The 23,883-nt window shown below is 37.7% G+C and overlaps 1 protein-coding gene across 5 annotated transcripts in view; it reads left to right on the top strand.

Moving 5' to 3' along the window:
• Positions 1 to 22,390, top strand: part of LOC124167320 (myogenesis-regulating glycosidase) — a 63,516-nt gene extending 41,126 nt beyond the window's left edge. For 2 of the 5 annotated variants that reach the window (XM_046545296.1, XM_046545298.1), the window contains exons 3-12: positions 2,074 to 2,171; positions 2,613 to 2,760; positions 2,872 to 3,006; positions 3,748 to 4,050; positions 5,503 to 5,967; positions 6,920 to 7,081; positions 9,228 to 9,464; positions 10,426 to 10,968; positions 11,919 to 12,398; positions 18,750 to 22,390. In XM_046545296.1, coding sequence (XP_046401252.1) covers positions 2,074 to 2,171; positions 2,613 to 2,760; positions 2,872 to 3,006; positions 3,748 to 4,050; positions 5,503 to 5,967; positions 6,920 to 7,081; positions 9,228 to 9,464; positions 10,426 to 10,968; positions 11,919 to 12,398; positions 18,750 to 19,070 — 2,892 coding nt within the window. In that variant the 3' untranslated portion in view covers positions 19,071 to 22,390. Of the gene's footprint in view, positions 1 to 1,617; positions 1,928 to 2,073; positions 2,172 to 2,355; positions 2,514 to 2,612; positions 2,761 to 2,871; positions 3,007 to 3,747; positions 4,051 to 5,502; positions 5,968 to 6,919; positions 7,082 to 9,227; positions 9,465 to 10,425; positions 10,969 to 11,918; positions 12,399 to 18,749 lie in introns of those variants that run through there. The other 3 variants (XM_046545299.1, XM_046545297.1, XM_046545300.1) reach the window with 3 other exon arrangements.
• The last annotated feature ends 1,493 nt before the right edge of the window (positions 22,391 to 23,883 follow it).

Raw genomic sequence — 23,883 nt, 5'->3', positions numbered from 1 at the left:
GAGTACTATGGAATGATGGTAGACATAAGTAATAAATACTCTCAACATGCAATCACAGTATTCTAAGCACAAAGCAACTGATAACCATTGTAGTTGTGCGATAACTAGCTGGCGACCCGCCTGCTATCATGACGATGGTGTATGCTTGCGGTACATGGATAAGATTTCGAATTTGATTTAGATGTTGCGGGAGCAGATATTTCGACTATTAACGTTTAATTAACTTAACGTAAGCATCAGTTGATTCTTCTAAATCGACGTCAAGTGCGTCTCCAAGGGGGAGGGCTGAGCGATTCGTTATAACCGTTACATTTTTTACCGTTGAATGAATAGTTTTCTTATGAACTAGTGTTTCATTATAGGTTAAGTTCCTCACTGATTCGTTGTTTTTAAATGGAAAATCTTTACAGTGCCACCGCGGTTACTTTCAAATTCCTTTGACAACATTGTCATTTAGCATGTTATTTGGTATATAATAATAATAATATATATTTAATATAATATTATTATTTAATAATAATATTTATAACTTAATGTATAATATTAATAATAATTTGAGGAGGCGAGGATATACTTACTTTCCGGAACTTCACAGTAAAATATGTGTATGATTGCGGAAGCAAATGATTTTTATGCTATGCCCGATCGTCCGGAAATAAAATAATACTGTCAAAAGTTTGTATTTTTATCACTTTTGAGCCTCAAAACTGATCATTTCTGTGGACGACAGTTTCGGGCGCATTCCAGCTGCCGTCTTCGGTTCCGTGGTGGGCACAGAAAAAGCTCGAGGTACCTTGAGCTACCTTTATTTTTATCGCAAAAAAAAATCATCAAGTTTCATGCAAAATTTAGGAAAATTTTATTTAAACCGACTATACGCATATACAAGACAATGTCATCTTATTATATTAAAAGTTACAATTATGTTTCAGCAATGTTCGCCTTGGCGGGCGGCCCCGTAAGGGCGTGGGGGGAGCGTGCGCCCCCATATGTATCCTCCACTGCTTCAGGTCCAAAGACGCGTTGGCGTAACTAGGAATATGCTTTGGGGAGGATGGGATGGGTTCGAGTGGCGACCCCAGGTAATGGGGGAACCGGTATATTTTTTTTTAAATGACGTGCATATCATTTTACATCATTTTGGCGCTAAAATTTAAATTTTAGTAGATGCAGTTATTAAATTTCAAAACTAGACAATACTTTTTTAATATTTTTTTATCTATGAGGCTTGGGGGGGGGGTCCATCCCCTCATCCCCCCCATAGTTACGCTCTGCAAAGACGGGAGCTGTAATGCGCCCGAAAGTGTCGTCCACGAAAATGAGTCAACGCGGCAGTAACCCGAAAAACAAAACAATCAATTTAATCACCGCGGAACCCTCCGTATATATTCGTTATGATCTGATGCATTTGCACTTTGTGAAATCTTGGACGTCAATATTTGACTTGCAGCAGCGGTCATCCCTCAATCCGATTTGAAAGCTATTTATGAGCGAGGGAAGTTCCAATGACACCACTCATCTACTTCCTCGTCACGCTCCCTCAATTCACCACCACCACTCCCGCTCTTTCATAGCCCTCGAGGGACGGTCGTTGATGCCCATTAATTTCGGGTCATGCGGCGAGTGCAAGCTGGCAGGACGGCCGCGTTTGGCACAAGACTCTGCATCTCGTGAGAAGTTGTTTTGAGTTTGAACGGGATTCCGGGAAAAATCGCTGCAATCCGTGGTCACCGCATAGAGAAAACAGTCATGGACATGGTCATGGATTAACCGGTGGAGTGGATTTCAGTTGTCCATTGAATTCTGCGGTCTCTCTCGCGACTGGATTTTCCTCCATCCGATTTCCTTATTCTTTGGCATCGTTGGGAATTCGGGTGCAAATATGGCTCTTGTCTCGAGCGATAGGATTCAAGCAGATCACATTCAAGTACGTGGGGACTGAGAGATGCCAATCATACCCACCTGCTATCATCCCGTTATGTGATTGAGAAGCTTGCTTGCAGTGAATTTCTTAGTCTATTTCATAGTAACATATTACTCTTAATTTTAACGGAGATCCAATATCTCTTATAGGTTCCATCTGCCAGAGGGGCCATCGATGACAGCTCCAGCGACGAATACAGTGATGGGCTGTCGGATGACGATATTCGAAATCGCAATAATTCGGTCAGGTAAACAGAAATTGGCCTCTACCTTATATGATTGCTTATGACCCTATTTAGCAGAATAATAAGTTTTGAATAAGATAATTGCCACTTCTCACGTGATTGATGATATTGCTCAAGTTTATTTTGCAGACATGGCAACGCTGCATTCTTGTGTTATGAGAATTTTGAGAAATAACAGTTGATAATCGAAATGTTGCCAAAGGAAATCGTATTCATAATAGTTTGATGTGGTATTTATTGGTGTTTACATTCATAATGGATGACATATAAAAGGTCTTCGTAGCGTTTTTTTCAATTTGTGGAAATATTTAATATAAAGCAGAGCTTCCATATTTGAGTCTTCCTGTGAGTTGGTTTTACGGACGAATTTGTCTGGTTGTGTATTTCAGTGAAGTAACGTTGTGAACTATTTGATGATGCATGCTAAATATTTTTATTTTGCAGGGTTCCATTGCGAAATGCTAGAAGGAAATCAGTCATGCCTTCGCCATCCCTCAAACTTAATGACTCAGACTTGGAGGGAGAGCAGTCTCCACATAACTCAGTTACAAGCATTAACAGCTTGTCTAGCTTACTCAAGGAAAAACTTGTGGTAATTTGAGCAATGGATTACGATATGCCTTTAAGAAACGATTGTTGGTGTGCGGGTGTCCTCTCTCGTTTATGTTGAGTATGACAGTGCGAAATGTTCTCCATATTTCAGATGACATTTCCGGGCGTTTTGAGGAAGAAACGACCTCGTGAATACAAATTGAGGGCATTTGTTGCTGTATTATTTTTGTGTATCGTTTTCTTGGTGGGGTTTGCCTACATATTTTATCACCAGCAAGTCCTACAGGTATGTCCTTGATCTCCTTTAGTTCATATATTTAGCATTTATCTATAACAATTTTTCTTCACTGCTTGTATCAATTGTATTTTAGCAGTGATTAGAATTTATAGAAAATATAACCTTGGCATCTTGGTATCAATAAGTTTGTCAATACTTATGTATTATCTATATTTTGGCCTTTAAACTTTAAAAGTGTACATAATTTACATGTCATTTTTGAGTATAGATATAAGATAGTATGACAAATATCAACAGAGGAGATGTGATGCCGCTGTAAAATTCTCTCATAAATGTTTACACGTCGTGAATGTAGGCTGATGCTTTAGTCTTATTGCAGTTCTTGTAAAATACACTCGGCTGACCGAATGAATCGATGGCTGCTCTTGTGCTTGTAATTTAATGTTAAGGATGAAATGGGGAATAACGTACACTGGTTGGCGTTGTAGAAATTTTGACATTTTTGGGGTTTAAGTCGTCATGAATCAAAAGTTCAGTTGAACATGAGATTCTAAGGCCATCAAATATTCTAATTTTTGTTGATGTGCATTACAGTGACATATTCTGAAGATTGATCTGGGAACTGTTAGCATATCTATATTTTAAATGATCTTTCACTTTTGCAATATCCCAATTTTTTTTTCTCTAAAACAGAATTTTGGGCTGTCCTTGCTTTGATCACATGTTACATTTGATTTTATTTTGTCTTAAGCTATTCATCATTTTAATACAAAATCTTATTTCTTCTAGCGTGCATATTTTGATAGGATCCGCGTCAACAAAGAGGAGAGGCATGTGAGAGTGTTCAATGAACAAGGACAAGAAATCCTGCAAGGATGGTTGGGAACATTCTTACAAGATATACCCCACTTTGGTTTCCATGAAACTAACATAGCATATCCCTGCCTGCCTCGGGATGCTCCTACTGATGGTTCTCTATGCTTAGAGTGGATGCATAAGGCACGGTTGTACATGCGTTACCAGGCTGTTTCTCCCAGTGGTGGAGGTGATATGCGCTGCTATCAAATTGAATGGCTCAGTCTATCAGAGGAGGTAAATTGTAAAATTAAAAAAAAATTTTTTTGCAATGTATTGTCAGTTCATGTAATTATTGATACTTCCTTGTGCATGGATAGTTAACTTTGGATGACTGTATATCATTGTGTAGTTTTTTTCAAATTTTTTTGTTATATAATTTGATTTTTAAAAACCCTTTCCGAATGAAGTACATTAGAATATTTAGTTACATTTGGTTCAGATATCATTTTTTGTTTTAATTCATGTTTAAATTGTTACTTGAATGAACTGTATTTTTAACGCTCTTTGTTGCCATTAGGAACAGTTCAGTAAGTATAGAATTTTATATTAACCTTAGTAATTCTTTTCAAAGCCCTGTGGGCATTAAGAGGTTGCCTATTACGAACAGGCATTTTTGCTTTGCATTCTTTACTCAACGAGAAAAGTGGAAATGTTTTAGTGATCATAGGTAACTGATGCCTAAAACGTGAATATAATAGGTAATATGGAGCTTCCATTGCTTGTTAACTTTTGCTATATTGTTTTTTTATATAAAAAAACAATATAGCAGAAAACTGTTACTGTTTATATAAAAAAACTGTTACTGTGAATTCAAGTTACTGGTGGCTAAGTTTTTTTGCTTGATGAAGTGCCATTTTTTAATGAGAGTATTGCTATGAGGTCATTTTATGTCAGTTCATCCAGGCATGACACCCAATGTCTCTTATTTTTATGCAACTTAATATATTTTATTATGTAACATTATCCTAGCTCTCTCCTCTAGTTTTAGCACAAATAGATTTAAGTTAAGTGAAAGTGCATTTTTTCTAGAAATGAGATCACCTAGGGCACTTGTACCTCTTGAGGGATGTAAACTGTCTCAGTGCAATTTTTCTTCCGATAGCTAATTTTTCTTATGATAGCTTCTTAGATAGGTTTTTCATAGAATTCTTTGGGACTCTCCAGTTATTAACTGAGAAATATCCTCACAGATATTGAAAATTCTCTGAACACTTATGTTTCCTTTAATCTCAGAAATTTGTTCCTCAAAAACACAATTGTAAAACAATAAAATTTGCTATATGACATTAGATAGAAAATCGATACCTTCCCTGCACAAGCACTCAACAATTGCCCACCAAATCAAATTCGCTCGTCATGGATTCCAACAATACAAATGTGCTCAGCTGGCAGTAGCCGGAGCATAAACGCTCACCTCCAGTTCTCCAAGCTTCGGAGGTGAGTGCTTGTGCTCTGGCTATTGATGGCTGAGTGCATGTGTATTGTTGGGCTCCTAGATGAGCGGATTTGATATGGTGGGTGATTGTTGGGAGCTTGTGCTGCTGAGGTATGGAAATGGCTTGCACTTCTAGTTGAAATAAAAAGTTTTTGGTGGGCGCTTTTCTTTTTTAGACTATTAAAAGAGTGATCGGAAAGTTATACATCATTTTTAAAAATATTGTTTGAAATCCTCTCTTTACATGTCAGGTTAATCCTACTGATTGCTTTGATTGGTCCTCCGGTCGAGGACACTGGTATGGTGGGGGGAAAACTCCTGGTATGGCCTGGCCAATGGAGCTTGGTGGGAATCTGAAGGAGGCACAGAAAGATGGAACCATTGAAGATGTGGGGAAGTGGAATCAGAACTCTGACAGCATGGCTCCATTTGTGACGGGCGACGCATCTGGAGGACTGCGGTATTGGGGAAACGTTCTCAATCGCTACTTCATTAATTCCCGTGGTGTTGCACTGTCTGTGGACCCAAACACTCCTCTCTACACGTCTCTGGAGAAGGGAGAGACCACTGGTGGACGAACTGGGAAGAGATTCTGCTTGCAAGCCCGATATGACGACTTTGCCTTTTCCCACAAGACCTCTCCACTCCCTCGACTGAATTATTCCATATGTACTGCATCAAATGTGAAGTCATTGCACTCCTTCCTCTCTGAAAAGGTATTTGAATAAGGCCATATTTTTTAGGTACTTATTTAGTTTTGTTCTAAAAACTTTTACAGATGTAGTACTCTAGATATCAATGCAGCATATACCTCGACACTAAATTATAAAGTACCTTTATAACCTGATATGACATCATAATCACAAGCCATAAACATTTTATTACAAAAAAATAATACCTACGGCTTGTATTCAAATCTTAGTACTTACAATTTTATAAAAACTGTATCAAAATGAACTTACTTTGCTGACAACTTTTTCTCTTTTTAATAAAAGTTTTAATTTGTTAAAAATATGATAATGGTAAAAAAATAATTGAAATAGCCATACTATCATTGAAAATCACATTTTATCCTTACAAATACAAATACTGTTAGCTGTGTGAAAACAATAGAATAATACCTAAAAGTCAGTGCAAACATGGGGTAGTTAAATAATACAGTAGAATGGTTAGTAATTTGGGGATTTATTTATGTTCACTGATTCTTTCAATTTACTTGCTCACTCAATGCTTGTGCTTAATACCCCAATATCCATTATAAAAATATTGCCTAGCTTTTTATTTCAGTTGAATTAGGATTAAGTTTAAATTAGTTTTGTTCATTATAGTGATTAATTTGAGATGCTTAAATTTGAATGCTATAACCATCCATTGTTTATGTTTTGAACTACACATGTAAGTTTCTTTTAGCAATAATGAGCTAAATAATCAATTTTAATTTCTTCCTTGATCACTGAATATCAGAAGTCCCTCATTAATTGAGATACATATTCGAGTTTTCAACTGTGTATTTCAGTTGCCCATCCCTAATTATAATGTTTTCTTTCTAAGGCTTGTTTGCTCATGGTTTACCACCTTCTATCCTCTTTATGCTATAGCTGCCACTAATTTACACATCTGTTATAAATTTATTTTTAAATTACTAATCTATTTTGTAATTAATTTCAGAGCTTATGGGATGGTCTGAAGAAGGAGGATTTAGATGTTATCAATACTATGCTGAATGAGCCAGTATGGAGGTTGACTGATAGCCCTGGAGGGAAACAGCTAACCGAACAGGCTCTTGTGGAGCGAGCTGAGGGTGTGGTTGGTCTTGGCTTTCTGAGACAGGTAAGAGACTGTTGTTCTTCATATCACTGCTACATTTCTTCATAAGTTAGCCAAAAGACTTATCTCACGACTGACAAAAAGTCTTACGCAAGGTTTTTTGAAGATCCTATGTATCCTATGCATTGGATAATGCAAGGATATCTCAAACCTGATCCCTCCTAGAAAATCTTATAGTGTTGTTACAGGTCAGGGAAAAGTCAGAGGATTTGAAATGGATCCAGGAAAACTGATAAAAGTCAGTGAATTTCAGTCATTATTTCAGAGAAAATTTATGCCATGATGAGAGGATCAAAATAACCTCCACCACACTGCCAGCTAGCTTTGGGCTTGGTATTTGATATGGAAAGATGCTGTTCATTTTCCTTTGAAAATATGTAGATTAATACCATGTAAAACCATTTCAATTGTTGCTTTAGGGAAAATAACGTTCTGATAACATAACATTGCATTGTTTATACATTGCCAAATATTGACATACAATATACTCCCGATTATCCAGACTAATGATGGGGAGAGGCAGCACGAATAATCAGAAAACACAAATAATCCAAACTTTCACTTGAATATCATTTGATTTTCATAATTTATTTAAATCAAACGATTAATTATTATTTATGCACATCGTCTGTTATTTTAGATTGCTTTCCAGAATCATTAATAGCTTTCTTTTCCTGACCGCAATCTTTTTAGCGGCGAAAACGTGATTGTACCCGCATTCTTACTGCTCCGTGTCATACCTGGTTTCGAAAAACCATGCATCCATGGCTGCAAGATCACAGATTCAAAAAAGTGGTTTCCATGAATGCTTCAAAACTACTATGCAACGTCGAAAACTACACTGTCAGGCACCACGCCACGTAGTCGCATCTCGCACAAGTTGTCCGGGATGTAACTGCTGTGGGATGAGGATCCATGATCACTGAGCGTGATTGCGCACTGCGATGCTTAGAAAACAAGAACATGGAACTCCCGTGAAGGCAACGGGCGTGTAATCACGCCATCGCACAGTAGCGATTATAGGAAACCAGTACTTATGGAAAATTGTCTACGCAGACAAGTGCCCGACTATGACTCATCCTATCTCTACTTCCAATTCCATTGCTGCCTTCACTTTTACCTTTCCCTTTCTCTTCAGTTTGACCTTGACAAGTCATAAACATGCCTGAGTGCAACGAAATCTACGGTTCCCTTGGGCCGTATTCAACCACATGCGAGGCTACGGCAATAATTGCAAATTTGTGATATGAAATCTGCAATTAAAGATCTTAAGTAACATTTTCCTAATTTACGATTGGTTAAACAATGAAGAATCTTTAAAAATTAATCAAGAGTTTTTCCCATCGCTGATCGTCATCAGCACTGCTAGAGTCGACGTCCAAGTACACTTGAAAAATTCCTTGTCAGCAAGTAAATAAAATAATTCCATTTTACAAAGGGATTTCTTATAGAAATAATAGTTTCGGTTAGCCTAGCATTAAAATGCAAATCCTGGTTTCCATCATTTTTATTTTTTTAGAGATCGTGGAAAACATCAAAAAAGTGTAAAACTCAGGCACGGATAACCGCAACACGGATAAATCGCAGCCAGATAATCGGGAGTATTTTGTTTTCACATCTTCAAGAAATTGTGGAACTCCATAATTTTAGGAAAAATCCCGTGCTCCTTACTCAGCTTCACCATGCTTATCTCTTTTGGAAAATTTGTTGGCAATCGGTGCTACTCCAAATATGTAACAGTAAGAACTATATTGAGCATTTCCGGGAAAAATTTATACGTAGGTGAAGTTGGCCATTATTGACCAAGCAAAGGGAAGAAGTAATGTCATGATTGAAGGAAGAGTGCAAAAAAAGGAAATGAAGGTTTCTGTGGGGCAATGGTCTGTATATGAAAATGAACCTCCTATTACCATGTCAAAAACACAGATGATTGAGGAATCTTGTAGCAAACATAATACATACATGTTATGAAATAGTTGAATGGCTCTTGACTTTTAATTATTTTACTGTCAGTGATGGTAGCCTATTATGCACCACATTTAGTTTTGGAATTCCTTTGATTTTGAATTTCAATTACAGTCCTACTGTTTGTTTCTTAATGTTGAGTTATTTTTTGTTGACAATAACAATATTTCTAAATTACTCTCAGGGCCATGTGGTTCTGGGAGAAGGATGGCAGCGTCACCCTGGAGACTTCACCCTGGACCCTAGTCGCTTTCCAACCATGAGAGATACTATCAACATAATTCATCGTCGTGGTTTCAGGATTGCCTTAACGATATCTCCTTTTGTTTCCACGGAAAGTGAATCTTTTCAGGTGGCTGTAAAAAATGGCCTCCTAGTTGCTGAACAAGGGGGTGGAGCGTGGCACCAGGTAATATTTCAGGTACCATCTCTCTTCTTCTCTTCTTCTGTGTTGTGTCTTTTTTTCGTATCTGTCTCATAATGTGCCTTATATTCCTTTACAATTATTCCTTCTTCTTAACTCTTTGATATTTTTCTCAAATAGCTTCTTATTTTTAAATTTCTTATGCTCACGTGTGACGTTAATGGCAAATGTTAGTGCTAAATACATTTCAGAATGATTGATGAGTAAGAAAATACTTACTCATATGTGGTGCAATCAAGCACAAGTTTCTCCTCATTTCGCTTCCCAGCTATCACCAAAGTATTACTGTCATGTTAGGAGAGCATACACTAAAATTGAGCCTGGTGAGTGTTGTCCCATCACAAGTAAGAATTGGAAGAGGGTTGGCTGAGCAACACTTGCAGTCAATAAGTTTTCTCATCCCCCTTCCTACATTGATGGGACGGCTCTGGTCGCTTCAACTCTATGTAAAGATGAGAGCATATAATCCTAGTGATATCTCATCTGTTGTCTCCTAAGTTTGCGTTTTATCATTGTTGTGAAGTATTGAGTGCTCTGTGAGTGTCAAGAAATTGTTTGAAATTGTTTGTCCTGTTACAATAGGCAATTTAAAGTCATCAGGTGCACCCTTTTTCACTTTCATTTTCATTTTTTGGACACTTAGTGCTTTATAATGCCATTTACTCTCTGGTTTGTTCGATTCTGTCAACTTGCGCTACTCTATACTGAAAATTATATCATGAAAAAGCAAGCATATTTTTGTAACTTTGTCCAAAAGGAATTGTATCTTTTGAATTATCTTTGTGTGAACAATTACTGTAATGAGTTGCCAACTAGCGTCCCTTTTTAAAATCCAAGCAGCCCTTTACAAATTTGTGACCAAAATAATGGTGCCTTTATGTCAAAATAATCACTAAATTTGGAAGACAATACATACATGAACAGTTTTCTTGTTTCATATTTTCATTAACATTTTCAGAGTCGCAATGTTCCTGCCCTCACACGCTATGGGAATACTGCTAGTGCTGGTGTCCTGGATGTTACGAATACAAATAAAACTGTGCCATGGCTCAGGGAAAAGCTTCGAGCATTAGTGAAGGCCTATGGAATAGATTCATTCTATTTGGACGTGGGCACTGCATTTGATATGCCTAGGTTCCCTCGTCTGGAACAGCCAAGGCCCAATTTGGATTCATTCAAAACAGCGTTTTTGGAGGCTGTATTGGGAGGAGCTCCCGTCTTGGGAATGTCGGGTGCTGTCCAGAGACCCAGGCCACCTGCTTTCGTGTCACTACCCGCAGCTCCATCGTCATGGGAAGCGTTGAGGGCCATAATTCCCACCACGCTAACCTATGGAGTGATCGGATATCCATTTGTGATGCCGGGACCAGTGGGAGGAGATTTTGATCCAAACATTCCTGAAGAGGAAGTGACCACTTTACCAGCAACAAAGACCACTGAGGCTACAGTGGAAACCACCACGCCCCTTTCGACCACAATCTCTAGCAATGATGAGGACAATGTAAGTCCTTTATTGAGTGTAAGTCGATAGAAGTATCTCATGAAAACTTTACTACATTTTATTTTGTGAATATAAGTATGTATGTATAAGGGTGAATTCTTCTTGGATTTTAGACTGGGTCAGATACACCATGGTGGCTAAACATGGGCTGCTGGTTAGATCTCCATGGGTTACATAGGCTCACATGGTTCATGTATGGGCAGCATGGATCATTTGTCCCAGTGTTAAATTCAAGAAGAATTCAATCAGGCCCAGGTTGTAGTAGCACAATTTATTTTCTGCAGTGGATCTAATTAAGCTGTTGGCTTAACCTTTTAAAATTGATATTTTTCTGCTGCCAGAGAATGTCCTGCATTTGCATTCTTAGCTGTTGTAGGGAGTGGTTCAAAACTCCTGAAATGTTAGGAGATACAGTTACACTTTGATTTAACACCCCTTGATTTTAATTAGATCTTGATTTTATGAGGTGATGTCAAAGTCTGGCTGGTGCTCCTTATTTCTGATCACCTCTTCAGGAACTCTTGATTTTACTAACTTTGATTTTACAATGTGCTCCAAGTTTGGTCCCTCCTAATGCATAAACTAATGTGGTTAAATGCAAGCAAAATTTTATTTTGCTCCTAATGTGTAATGAGAAAGAATATAATTTCTTTTTGTAATGCGTGTTGAATTTGCAAATACATACTCAGTTTAAGTTCCCTATCTGTAAATGATTGGATCATCTCTGCTTACTAAAGACTGAATATATTGAAGTCAATGAATTTCCTTGTGCTTACTCCATATTTCTAGATTAACACCATAGTTTTTGTTTTTGAGTAGACAACATTGAAGGTACATAAACTGGAAATATGCAGTAAGCGCTCAAGTACCATGAGGGCTTTCCTTTTTAAATCAAACTTCCTTTACTAGATGGCACTAGATTTTTACCAGTTATTTATTTATCTTCTCAGCAAACAGAATTTTCGTCCAGTGCAATGACCAGTGCATCTCCTTCCTCTCCGTCATCTGTGAGCGACACTACGTACGAAGATGTGCCATCTTCATCAGCTGATTCTCCCTCACCAACGTGGTACACAGATCTGTCGTCCCCAATGCCATCAGTGCCAGCAACCTCCACAGCCTCCACAACAACCACGACCACTACCACCACCACAACTACCACCACGACAACACCACCACCAACGACTACTACCACAAGCACCACGACGACCACCACGCCCACAACTCCCATCCAAACGTCCAGCACGGTTCCCACGACAACGGCAACCACTCGAGTCCCCCTTCTCCCTCCTCCCCCTCGAGAGCTCTACCTCCGTTGGTTGCAGCTGGCGACTTTCCTGCCCGTGGTGCAACATCGACTTCTTCCCAGTCAGTACGAGGATGAACAGTTGCTGGCAGTTGCCAGGGAGCTTGCAGCTCTAAGACATAAGGTAAGGCATACATCTTAAGGAGAATGAAGGGAACTGTTGAGTACCACATGCTGGTGAGGGACCCGGTGAATATTTGTCGTAGGACAAAGCAATTACATCGTCATTATTTATCAATAATCCTAAGATTGGTTTGATGCAGCTCTCCATTCTGCTCTCCTATCCTCTAAATATTTTTTTCTTCTATTCTCCTATCCTCTAAGTCTTTTTGTAGTGACATATGTATTACTTCTCTTTTACATCCTGTATAACTAGAGGCAAAGTTTATCGGTGAATAAAAACTGTGAATTTCGTCATAAAAATCTGTCAATTTCGGTTTAAAATTTCGTCATAAAACTGCAATTTCGTCATAAAAAAATACAGTTTCGTCATAAAAATTCACTCGTCACAAATATTCTTGTTTATCCCAAGAACAATAATTTCACCAATAAAAATGCTTACTGGCATCTTAAATATATTTTTAATCGTAAAAACCTTGACAAAGAAGGGACAAAGCAAATGCTAAAGGAATAAGTTAAGCATTTGTTAGATACACATACCATAAACACTCTTCGCTATGTATGTATGTATTTCAACCGCATACCGCTTGACAAATACGGGATTTCTATACATGGGGAATATTTTTGATTGGTCTAAATTTCATTGTCTCATTGGCCTGCATGAAGTAAAAAACTTATAGTTTTTACTTAACACATTGATAACAAAAGTCTTTAAGGTCTTACACAAAAAATATAATATCAACACATGCAAGTATGTGTTTATCTATTATTTATATTTTTTTTTAATATGCCCTCTGAAATTATTCACACACTGGAATTTAAAATTGGCTGAATCCTTCTTTTACTGGAATTGAGATCCATTGGTCAAACTTGAATTTAATTCTACATTTTTGGAAGTTTAGTTGTTCTTTTATTTATATTTCCATGCATGGAAAATCCTCTTCCTGCATCTACATTTGCCACAGGTATTCACAGGGTTTTCACACAATTTTCTACAAAATGGGGAAAAATCATTTGAAAGGGCTAGAATTAGTGGAAGTACTGAAAATTCTTTTCCTTCTTCCTGAACGGATCTAACAGAATCCTTCAAAGCGGAATAGCCAAAAAGTTCTTGAGTTTCTCTTAATGATTATATGAGGACATAAGCAACAATTGTGCTTAAGTCCTTCACATCAGTTGTCAATATACACCTTGAGTTAAATAATCTTCCCATGGCTGTAATAATGCTCCTCCCTGGGTCACTATACAAGGAATGACAACTTGATATTAGTCTTTATCCTATTTGCTTCAGGACCTCACACATGGAAAATTTCACAGATTTTTTGAGACTATTAAGAGAAGATTCATTTTCTTTTCCAAACTGTGCATTGCTGACTAGGGTAAAGGAATTCTAAAAATTAAGGTTGAGTCGGTTCTTAAATTTTTTCGGTTCTCGGTACCGTTCTGGTTCTCCCCCATCAGTTCTCGATATTCGGTACCAAGGATGAACTCTATTTAAATTTTCCATTAATTCAGGTAATTAAACAACCACAAGAAGTGAATGAAAATAATTTCACGAAAGATGTTAATTATCAGGAAAGGTCTGTTAAAAAAACTCAAGATCGCCTCCATAATTTTATTTACCAAGTAAAAAAGTTAAATAACACATTGTTAAGAATGCATGATCGACCAACATGTCTCATTGATTCAGGCATCCACTGGTTCTTTCTCCAGGTTTTTTATGTAACTTCTAAGTGAGATTAAAATACATTCTGTGATGTAACTAGCTTAAATTGTTACTTTAATTGACAACTGATTTGCATGCTTCACTGTCACAGTTCTTATAACCTCAACAATAAACTGCTCAACACGCCGGTACAGCGACAACATCCATAAACTGAGCGGCCAAGAATTAACGTAAAATTGTAATGCGGGGTTGCATTCTGCAGGATAACCACACTTCTCGACGCCTTGCATAGGTTTATCAACTCACGAATAGGCTCTCGAAACGCATCTTGCTCGTATGTCGAAGAATTACAGTCAGATCAATCTTAAGACCACTCTCAGACGAAACGATTTTCCGCTGGTGCCGTTCACGGCACAGCACACGGCGTTGCAGAAAGTCGTTTCGTCTGAAAGCCGCCCGAATTTCACGTGAACGGCGGCCGGTGAAAAGTCGTTTCGTCTGAAAGCGGCCTCAATGTAGCATAGCCTATATTTCACGCCGTAGACGGAGCATCGCCGGGCCGGATTGAAATGGGCGCCGTGCCGTCTACGCAACGGTGTGTGGTTCGACTCGTTTGAAGACATCCATAGACCTATAGTATGTTGAAAGAACGTCACCGTGCCGTGGCCGGCGGCAGGCGAAAAGTCAGCTTGTTTGAAAGCGGAAATGCGCGTGCTGGGGAGCAACTCTCAAAAGAAAAAAAAACATTGACGCCATGCAATCGGAAAGTAATATATGCGTTTTCAAATCTTTTTTTTTTTTTTTCACTTTTTGGCCTTGAATACGCTGCGAACCATTTCGGATTTGGGCGCCAAATTCAAATCCTCGCAACAGTTCCGAATCGGTTCCAAAGCACCGACTTTATGCGATCGGTTCTTGATACCGGTTTTTTAAGAAAACTTACAGTAACGGGGTATTTTTTACCGGCAACGGTGGAAAATATCGCGCCAAATTCGCAGAAAAAGTGCTTAAACGCGAAATTTCGTGGAACCAAGTGAATTTCGTGCAACCTTGGAAATTTCGCGTTATATTTCGCGTTTCGCGGTTCGCGAAAATTCGGTGCCCCTATGTATAACCTATCCTTTGTAACTCATTCATGGCTGTCCCTTGCCCTTCTACCCTTTCACCTGTCCTTCTACAATTATTTTCATCAGGCCGTGTATCTCATAATGTGGCCAACTAGGTTGTCCCATCTTAAGGATTATAATGAAAAGAAAAATTAAATGAAAGGTCTCTTGATCTAGAGATACATAAGTACTTAGGGCAAATAAAGAAGGAATCGAGACAGAGGAACATCAGGGAAATGAAGGAACTAGCTTGGGAGAGGGGGAAATGGAGTATTGCAGTAGACCAATCTTAAGATTGTAATACAATGATAAAAATATTTTGGGCTTAACCCTGCGTACTGAGCATTCTCAATTAAATCTGTATATGATGCCAAGTACACTTTCTGCATCTGTATATGCAAAAATTTTACTTTTGATAAAATTGCTTGTTTTATTTAATTATTTGGTAGTGCTTCCTGATAGTAAACTTTGGCTTTGATTTTCTGTATTCAAATTAAATTTGATGGTTTTATTTGCGATCAATGTTATCCTTTTACATAGTGACTACCATTTCTTTAATACCTTATGTACAGTTGTGTATGTAAGTGAATAAATGCTAAGACAGGCCAAACACTTTCACTTCATATGCATGTTTTTTAAGGATGTGCGAGTTGTACTTTTTGATCTTGAGTCAAGTATCGAGTCGAGTTGAAAATTGCTTGCGAGTCGAGTCAAGTATAGCAATTCCTGAACTAGGCAATACAGCAATGCTCCAACGTATTCTCTCTTTTCAAATACCTTTGTGAATTTTCTATTCTAAATGCTTAGCTTGATCTAAAAAGAAAAAGAAAATGAGAAACTGTGATGGTCCATAATTGTGTCAAAATTAAGAGTTATGAAAATTAATGTGTCATAAACAGTTCCATAAGCGCAATTGAAATGAAATTACCTCTAGTAACATGTCATCAGTTAAATTAATGTATGTATCCAAACTGCTCAGATGAGCCCTCAGTAAAAGCATTTGTACTATTATAATAATGATTACTTACGTCAGTGAATTATGAAATATTCGATCCTTTCAAATTCTCATTCAGAAAAACTAATTGTTCAACATACTCAGGTTGCAGGTTTTGACATGTCCATGTTATAGTATTACTGCCTGCAGAAAATTGTCTTTCGCAACACACTTGCGTGGCTGGACCAGTATTTTCTTGCAAAAGTTGCAAGACTTGGGAACCTTGGGAATTTTTATTTAAAGTCATATCAATGATTTTAATGGATCTTGAATCTTCTTTAAGTGGACAAAGCATGCAAACTATAGAACTTACTAGTAGCTCTAGCTTTGTAGACAAAATTTTTTTTCTTTATTTCTTACTTGGTTTAATTAACCATAGCAACTTTTTTTGTTAGTTCATGATGGAAACTAAATCACGAAATCTTACACAATTGCTTCCAATCATGAAGTCCTACAATTTTGTCAAGAAATTACTTGTCCTGACACACAAGTGTGTAGAGAAAGACAATTTTCTGCAGGGAGTAATGCTGCAATATGAAGACGTCAAAACCTGCTGCCTCAGCATGTAGATCAATTGGTTTTTGTGCATGAGAATTTGAAAGGGTCCAACTATACACGATTCCTTTACATTTAAAATCTTTATTGCCAGTGTACAAATACCTTTACTCAGGGCTGTTCATAGCAGATTGGATGCATATAATAATTAAATTGTTGACATATTACTAGAGGTTAATCCATGTCAATTGGTCTAATGGAACTGTTTAAGATGCATTAATTTCCATCAACGTTCCTCATTATTTTTCTTTTGTACATGAGGCTAAGTATGTATTCAGAATGGAAAATTCACTAGGGGATAGGAAAATGAGAATATGTCTGTGCATGTGTTACTTTATTGCTTGGTCCAGAAATTATCATACTCGACTCGATACTCACAAATAGTTTTCAACTTGACTCGATACTCGACTCGAGATCAAAAAGTGCTACTCGCACATCCGTATAATAAATCCAATAAATCTCTTTTTGTATGGAATTCTTTCAGTATCACCTTAAAGTAAAAGTGAATGTATCCAGGAGAATTCCTTTTTTTTATGGAGAGCTTGGTAATGTGGCATCCCACCCCCGACTCGCCCGGATACCACAATAGAACCGGGGGGAGACGTCGCACAAAAAAAATAAAAAATACAAATCCGCGAAGATCCCTCCCGCATGGGACCTACGGGACCAAACTATGCCACTCACTTCTCGTAATTCAAATAAATAAAGAAAATATTCCCCTTCTGTGAGGATGATTGCGGGTGGGGGGTCCCCGATTCAAACTGATGGGTGACGTTCGGGCGCTGATGCACTCGTCCAACACGCATTTACGGGAAGGAAATCAGACGGGGTGAAAGGAAGGACGAAGGATATTTTCAATGGGGTGACCCGTGGAGGAATCAGGACAAAAACACTCTCTCAAACACTTTCAATTAAACAAAATATAATTCACACAAATAAGATTGCATATGACAAAACAAACAAAATGAACCCTCTTATACGCTAATGAAATATGAATTGGTGAAAGCCACTTATGAAACATCGATGATAAATTACAATAAAAAAAAACAACAATATAACTTGGTTTCTAGATGAAAATCAATATAGAGAATGATGATAACAAATAAAAGTTCGGTGGTGAACACGTAAATATGATACAAATTCAGTGATTTCTTGACTGGGGAGGTAAATGATAGTCCATCCCGTCTCTTGTAAATTTGGGGTGCGAACGTTAATTGTACTTGGTGACTGATTTCACTTTCACTAATGTAACGGGTGCGTTCCGTGACAGTTTGTCTTAACTTGGCTTGGCAGGAGACACAAGGGGGCTTTGGGGGGGGGGGGGAATAGCTGCAATCTTACTTTATCGTAGTCCGAGTCTGGACCAGGTTGGATCCAACACTCTCTCGTTCCATTTACTGCACTCCTTTCTCCCTTGCTGGAGGAAGCTGCATCCGGAACGGAGATAATGCGTCCTCTTCAGCTGGTCCTTTGCTCCTTCGGACGGGGGGGGGATTCTTCTTCCAGATCAATCTTTCTGGAACACTTGGGCCCCTTGTCTCCTCCTGCCTTGCGTCGCACTGATTTTGGGCATAGGCTCCGCCCGACAGTCACTTTGGAATTCCTCTGGTTCGCCTACGCGCACCACCTTTTATCATACCTCAACTAGGGGTGGGGGTACTGCACAATGAAGGGAGGGAGGAGTACTACGCCACTCACTCAGGGAAAACCCGAGCTCCCCTCCTCCCACACACACACACACACTCACACACAACCATACAAAAATCGGCGAAAACACATTCATCCCCTCTTACTCATCCACACCTTCCTCCACGGGCCATGGTTTGGGGGTGGGGTTTTGGAAAAAGGTCGTGGAACGAGCGGGTAAACTGGTAGGGAAGAAAATGCGCCGAGTAGAAATGCATTGTAATGGGGCTTGAACCATTACAGTAAATTCACTGTCAATGAGTGAGATGTCCTCCCATTTGTGTTTAATGGCTGGTATTTTAGTCCATTATGATACATGTTTCATAGTGTTACATTTATCTTATCCAGGTGGTCAGTCCATTGCTTAGAAGATCTGCCAGGGAAGCTTTGGACAGTGGTCTTCCATTGATAAGGCCATTGTGGATGCTTGACCCAACCGACCTGTCATGCCACCTGGTCTCTGATGAGTTTTCAGTCGGGGAGGAGCTGATAGTCGCCCCCGTCCTGCATGAAGGGTCTCGCGAAAGAGAAGTTTACCTGCCTGCTGGAGTTTGGAAGGATGGCATCGATGGAAGTCTTCGGAAGGGAGATCGTTGGATTCACAATTATCGAGTCAATGAAGATAAAGTGGCTTATTTTGTAAAAATGCCGGATAACACAAGGTTTTAATGCCTCTTGTGAAAAAATTGCCAGAGAAACTTGCATTGACAAAAGCCACTGGATTGAATATTGGGTAAATGATTCAGCTTTCATTTAATTGGAATTCCTCATCAAGGTTGGTAGTAATGGGTCAATTTTAAATGTTAACATTCCTTCAGCCATTTCTTTCATTTTTATTATTCTTCTGTCACTTCAAAAACAATATATATATTGTTCTGATTCTCATTAGGAATGTTCAGGTCTTGTTTGGGGAATGAGGGGAGTTTAAGACTTGGCTTCCTTCTGCTCTGACATTTAAAACAGATTAATATCATTCTGCGGGGGTCAACTTTATTTTGACAGTTAACCTAATTTATGTTACTCCTGTCAGTGGTGCAGCGAGGGGGGGTTTTGGAGGTTAACCCCCCCCCCCCCCCAGAGCTCAGATAAATATTTAAGTTTAATCCATTTTACTTTACCATTTACAATACATTGGATTGATACTACTAATAGAATAGTGTAATGATAAATAAAATATCCCTCAGAAAGCAGTAAAACTCACCATTTCATTCCTTATGATACACTTTAGTGTAAAATATTTGGATTTTACTTTATGAAGCTAACGTAAAAAATCCTAGGTTAGTTTTTGGAGGGATGTGAAGGGTTTGGCAAATTCTTATTTTTGCTCACAAGTGGGTGGAGGGGTCAAAAATGGGTAAAAATATGCTTACATTGTACCTGAACACCACCTAAGATGTTTTTTTTTTGCCAAAGTACATACATACATGGTTTAGAAATACAGAAAATCCCATGGTGCTCTGCTCATGGGTTCAAATATGAAAGAAATAGGAATTGATAGTTCACCACTGGAAGTATTCGATTTCAATTTTTTATTTATGGTGTAGAATCAAATTGACCCATTACTACTTCTCATTAGAGGTGAGTTCTATTATTACCTCACAATAATTCAATGCAGTGTAGGTTTCTGGCTTATTTAATTTGTTTGGTCTGAAAGCTGTTGACTGAAAATATTCTTCGTCCCTCAGAAGTTTCCAAACTTGTCAAAACGTGGATCAGTATTAATTTATTGCGGAGAAAATGACAAATGAACTTCTTATATTTTCATGGGACCGAATTTTGTAAATAATTGTCAGGTAAGAGCTCGTTTGCTCTTAGGCTATAAGTTGCTTATCTTTTAGGTAGGTGCTAATATATGTTGCGCAAACTGCACAATGATTCCAATGAGATAAATAGGGAATAATATTTCAAAGGTGGCAGCTCAATAAGAAAATAAAGAGCAGCCTCATTTAAATATTCACCATACATATCTCTGATTTTTCTTGTAGTTATTTTTAACAGTTATTTGTTGCATATGGAATATTGTCTGTTATCTAATTTGTTGACATTATATCCATCTCAGTAGGGTTCAGTTGATAATTTTTGCAGATATATGTACCTATATTGTTAATCCTAGTGAAGTACCAATCACAAACCAACACGTCTACATTAAAGTGCTAGCCATCTTTTCTTTGATACATTAAAGTATAATTCCTGCTATTCTTTTCATTGCACTAATAGAGAATGATGGGATTTGTACTCTGGATTTTCTGCAAAAATTAATGAACAGCAAAATTTTTTGCCATTCAGTTGTAGTATATTTTTGACTCAAAAGTACTTTATCGATTTAACTGAATTATTTTTTTTCCATATGAAAAGGTGTAATTAATGGAACTCTGCAACAATGCTGCTTTTAATAGAGCTATGAAATTGCTGTGATAAGAGGGAATGATTTTACCAACAATAAATCTATTTTTTTGAATTAAGGATATTTTTCTTCATGTATGAGTATACTAGAAACAATTTTAATATGACTAGAGATAAAATAGCATTTTACTGAAGTGCAACATTTGCTACTCTATCTAAAAAATTGAAAGTGTTTTTATCAAACTGATGAGGTGCTATGTCACTTCCCAAAAAGTTTAGGTGGGATAATCTCAGTTGTATTTGAAAACATCTGAGATATTATTTTTAGTACAAGAACTGGTATTGCAAATCATAATCATCCGAATACATATATAATTTTTAAAAGCTTTTTAAAAATACATGAAGGGCTTTTAATGGTTCTGGCTGTTTACAGTTCATCTTGTATATGAAAGTGTCTTTTGCGCTACCATTTCTATGTGTAAACTGGATCATTGTTCTAAAAAAAGATCATCTACCTTGGCAACGGTCATTTTTTGTTAGTTTTATTTCTGCGGTGCATGATTAAACTTTGATTAACTCACACCTTCAGAGCATTAGCATGGTTCTAAAGTACATAATTATTTTATTAATAAGGTCTAATGGTAGAACAAATTGTTTCATCCATAGTTTAAAATTGATGCTATTATAAATTTGTTTGCCCCGTGCTAGTCCGTCGTCACTACTTGATGCACTGTCATAAGGTATTTTATGCGGCAAATGTATTCTTTGACTTAACATTTTTTTTATTTTACTCCAAGAACCATGCAATTGAAATAATTTAAACCAGTTATGCATTTCTAGTGAGGCTTAAAAAAATTATTTTCTTTGTGAATCTCTATGATGAATGTTGAGGTACCACAGTGGAAAGGTGATAAGTTCAAAAATCGAATTTCATTTCCCTAGTAATCTTGGCTTCCTATATAAGTTTGGTTCTGAAATGTTATTGCATATGGTACCTATGGCAGCCCTAAAGTCACTCATCTGGGATGGAGCACGGGTGATTGACTTTATTCAGTTCATCACCATAACATATTCTTTGCTGCTACCTTTTTCCTTCCATTACTTTTCTGTAATATCTCTGTGCCTGATATCTGTATTCTCTCTTCGATGAGTCCTTTGACTGATTGCCAGGTAGTTTATGGATGTGTTAATCTTTCAGAATAAAACGTACCAGAAAGGCAACTATTTTTTGAATTATGCTTCAAATAATACATGTTAAGCAGCGAGAAAACGTTTGTATGATGGGTAATCATTTTGTGGAAATGCTGCTCTGTTGTGAGTATGCTGGCCATACTGGTGCTAATTGAATTTTACAGTGAGCTTACTTAGCTAAGCACTAACGCTTTCGAAATTGATTCCTGGGATACCGGAAGTCAGATGTTTTTGTACAAATGTGATCTTATTTCAGTTTCAATAAATATTCGGAAATTTCTGTATCGTATGTGGACAGAAGACAAGTACTGAAATCAAATGTGGGGAAAAAAGACAGTGATTTATCAATCGTGTTTGACCATCTGTTTCTCAATCACTCCAATTAGTCTTTTATTGTAATTTGTTAAAATTTTATGTAAATATGTCAATTATTATTAAAATAATTGTTAATTTAATATGAAATTGGTTTGTTTTGATTGAATACTAAATCAACTCTAATTTCGTCACAATTGTATAAATACATATGTATTTATATTACCTAATCTGCTGTTTATGTAGTGAAATACTGTACACTTTTACACCAATTTTATTGGCATACGGTGTGTTTCAACTTTTATTTCATTATCAAGTACAGTACGTCTTCTGTACTTACGTTCATGAGTACTCTTTTGAGTACTTCTCGTAATGAATTGTCATGATTGTTTCAGTTCAGGGAAATCATGGTATCAGAGAGAAGCTACAAGATTTGAATCCGAGAGTCGGAAATCTTGTCCATGGCATAAGGAAAATATTGTCATCATAACAGGGTTTTGTAACTGTCTCCATATCTTTTGAAGAAAGGCAAAACACCTAAGGAAGGTGTAATATTGGTAAAAGGGTTATTGCCAATTACTCTCTCCAGAAAAAAAGGTATTATGGCGATAAAGATATAAAGGGGCAGGAAGAGCAGGTGAGAAGAATGAATCTTGCATACAAGAAATTTTTCCTCCACTTTACTAGGCACATGTGTTAGTTACTCTAGAAGTAATGCTCCACATTAAAAAAAAGCCATTTAAACACAGGCAAACGTCTTTAACAGTTGATGCTTGATCTCTGCACTGGTGAAGTTTCGCTCCGTTCCAGCAGATGACAGGGTCATTGTATAGCATCAAAATGGTGTCTACATATGACTCACGTTACAAGCAGTGTGCTGTTATTGAATTCATTTGTGCAAAAAAAATAAACCGTCGTGAAAATCAATGTTTTTTTGCAGTGTATGGCAGTGTTGCAGTTGATAGGAATACAGTTGGGGATGAGTAAAGAAAGTTAAAATTTGAATTTACCAAGCCTCAGTAAATACAGAAACAGAGCTCTCTGATCAGGCACACTCTGGACATTTCACGTGCTTGTATGTACTGACATTGGTTCACATGCAATGGCAAACACTTGGTAAATTATTTCTCTTCCCTGTCTCACCCTTGGGTGGCTATCTTGTACGAATGGAGTTGGCAACACTGCTGGCCATTCCGCCCTATCCTTCCTATGGAATGAATGCAGAAGATGGACTTCATCTCCTGGTTTCCTCCTCCAAGTGCGCACTCAACTCCGTTTGTGCCAGTGAGCCGGCATTTCAAGGTATGACAAAATCTCTTCTACTTGGAGGGGCATGGCAGGAAGACAACACTTTTTATTCCTTCCTGACCCTTATCTTGAGGTTCCAGGGAAGAGCTCTGGCCATTAAGTGATGGATGAATGGGTGTTCAAATAACGGTGGGAAATTTTACTGTATAAATGCATTAGTAAACGATTACAGTCAAACGTCTATTAGTGAGAACTGGATAAGTGAGAAACCTCTATGAGTGAGACTAATGGCCAGATCCTGTCATTTTTACCCTCGAAAGCCTCTATAAGTGAGAATCAAGGAACCTCCGTAGGTGAGAGTTTTTTTATGACCTACTTCAGATGAGGA

The sequence above is a fragment of the Ischnura elegans genome, chromosome 10 (genome assembly GCF_921293095.1).
Source record: "Ischnura elegans chromosome 10, ioIscEleg1.1, whole genome shotgun sequence".
NCBI classification, from domain to species: Eukaryota; Metazoa; Arthropoda; class Insecta; order Odonata; family Coenagrionidae; genus Ischnura; species Ischnura elegans.
This window is presented reverse-complemented; position numbering and strand designations above follow the sequence as displayed.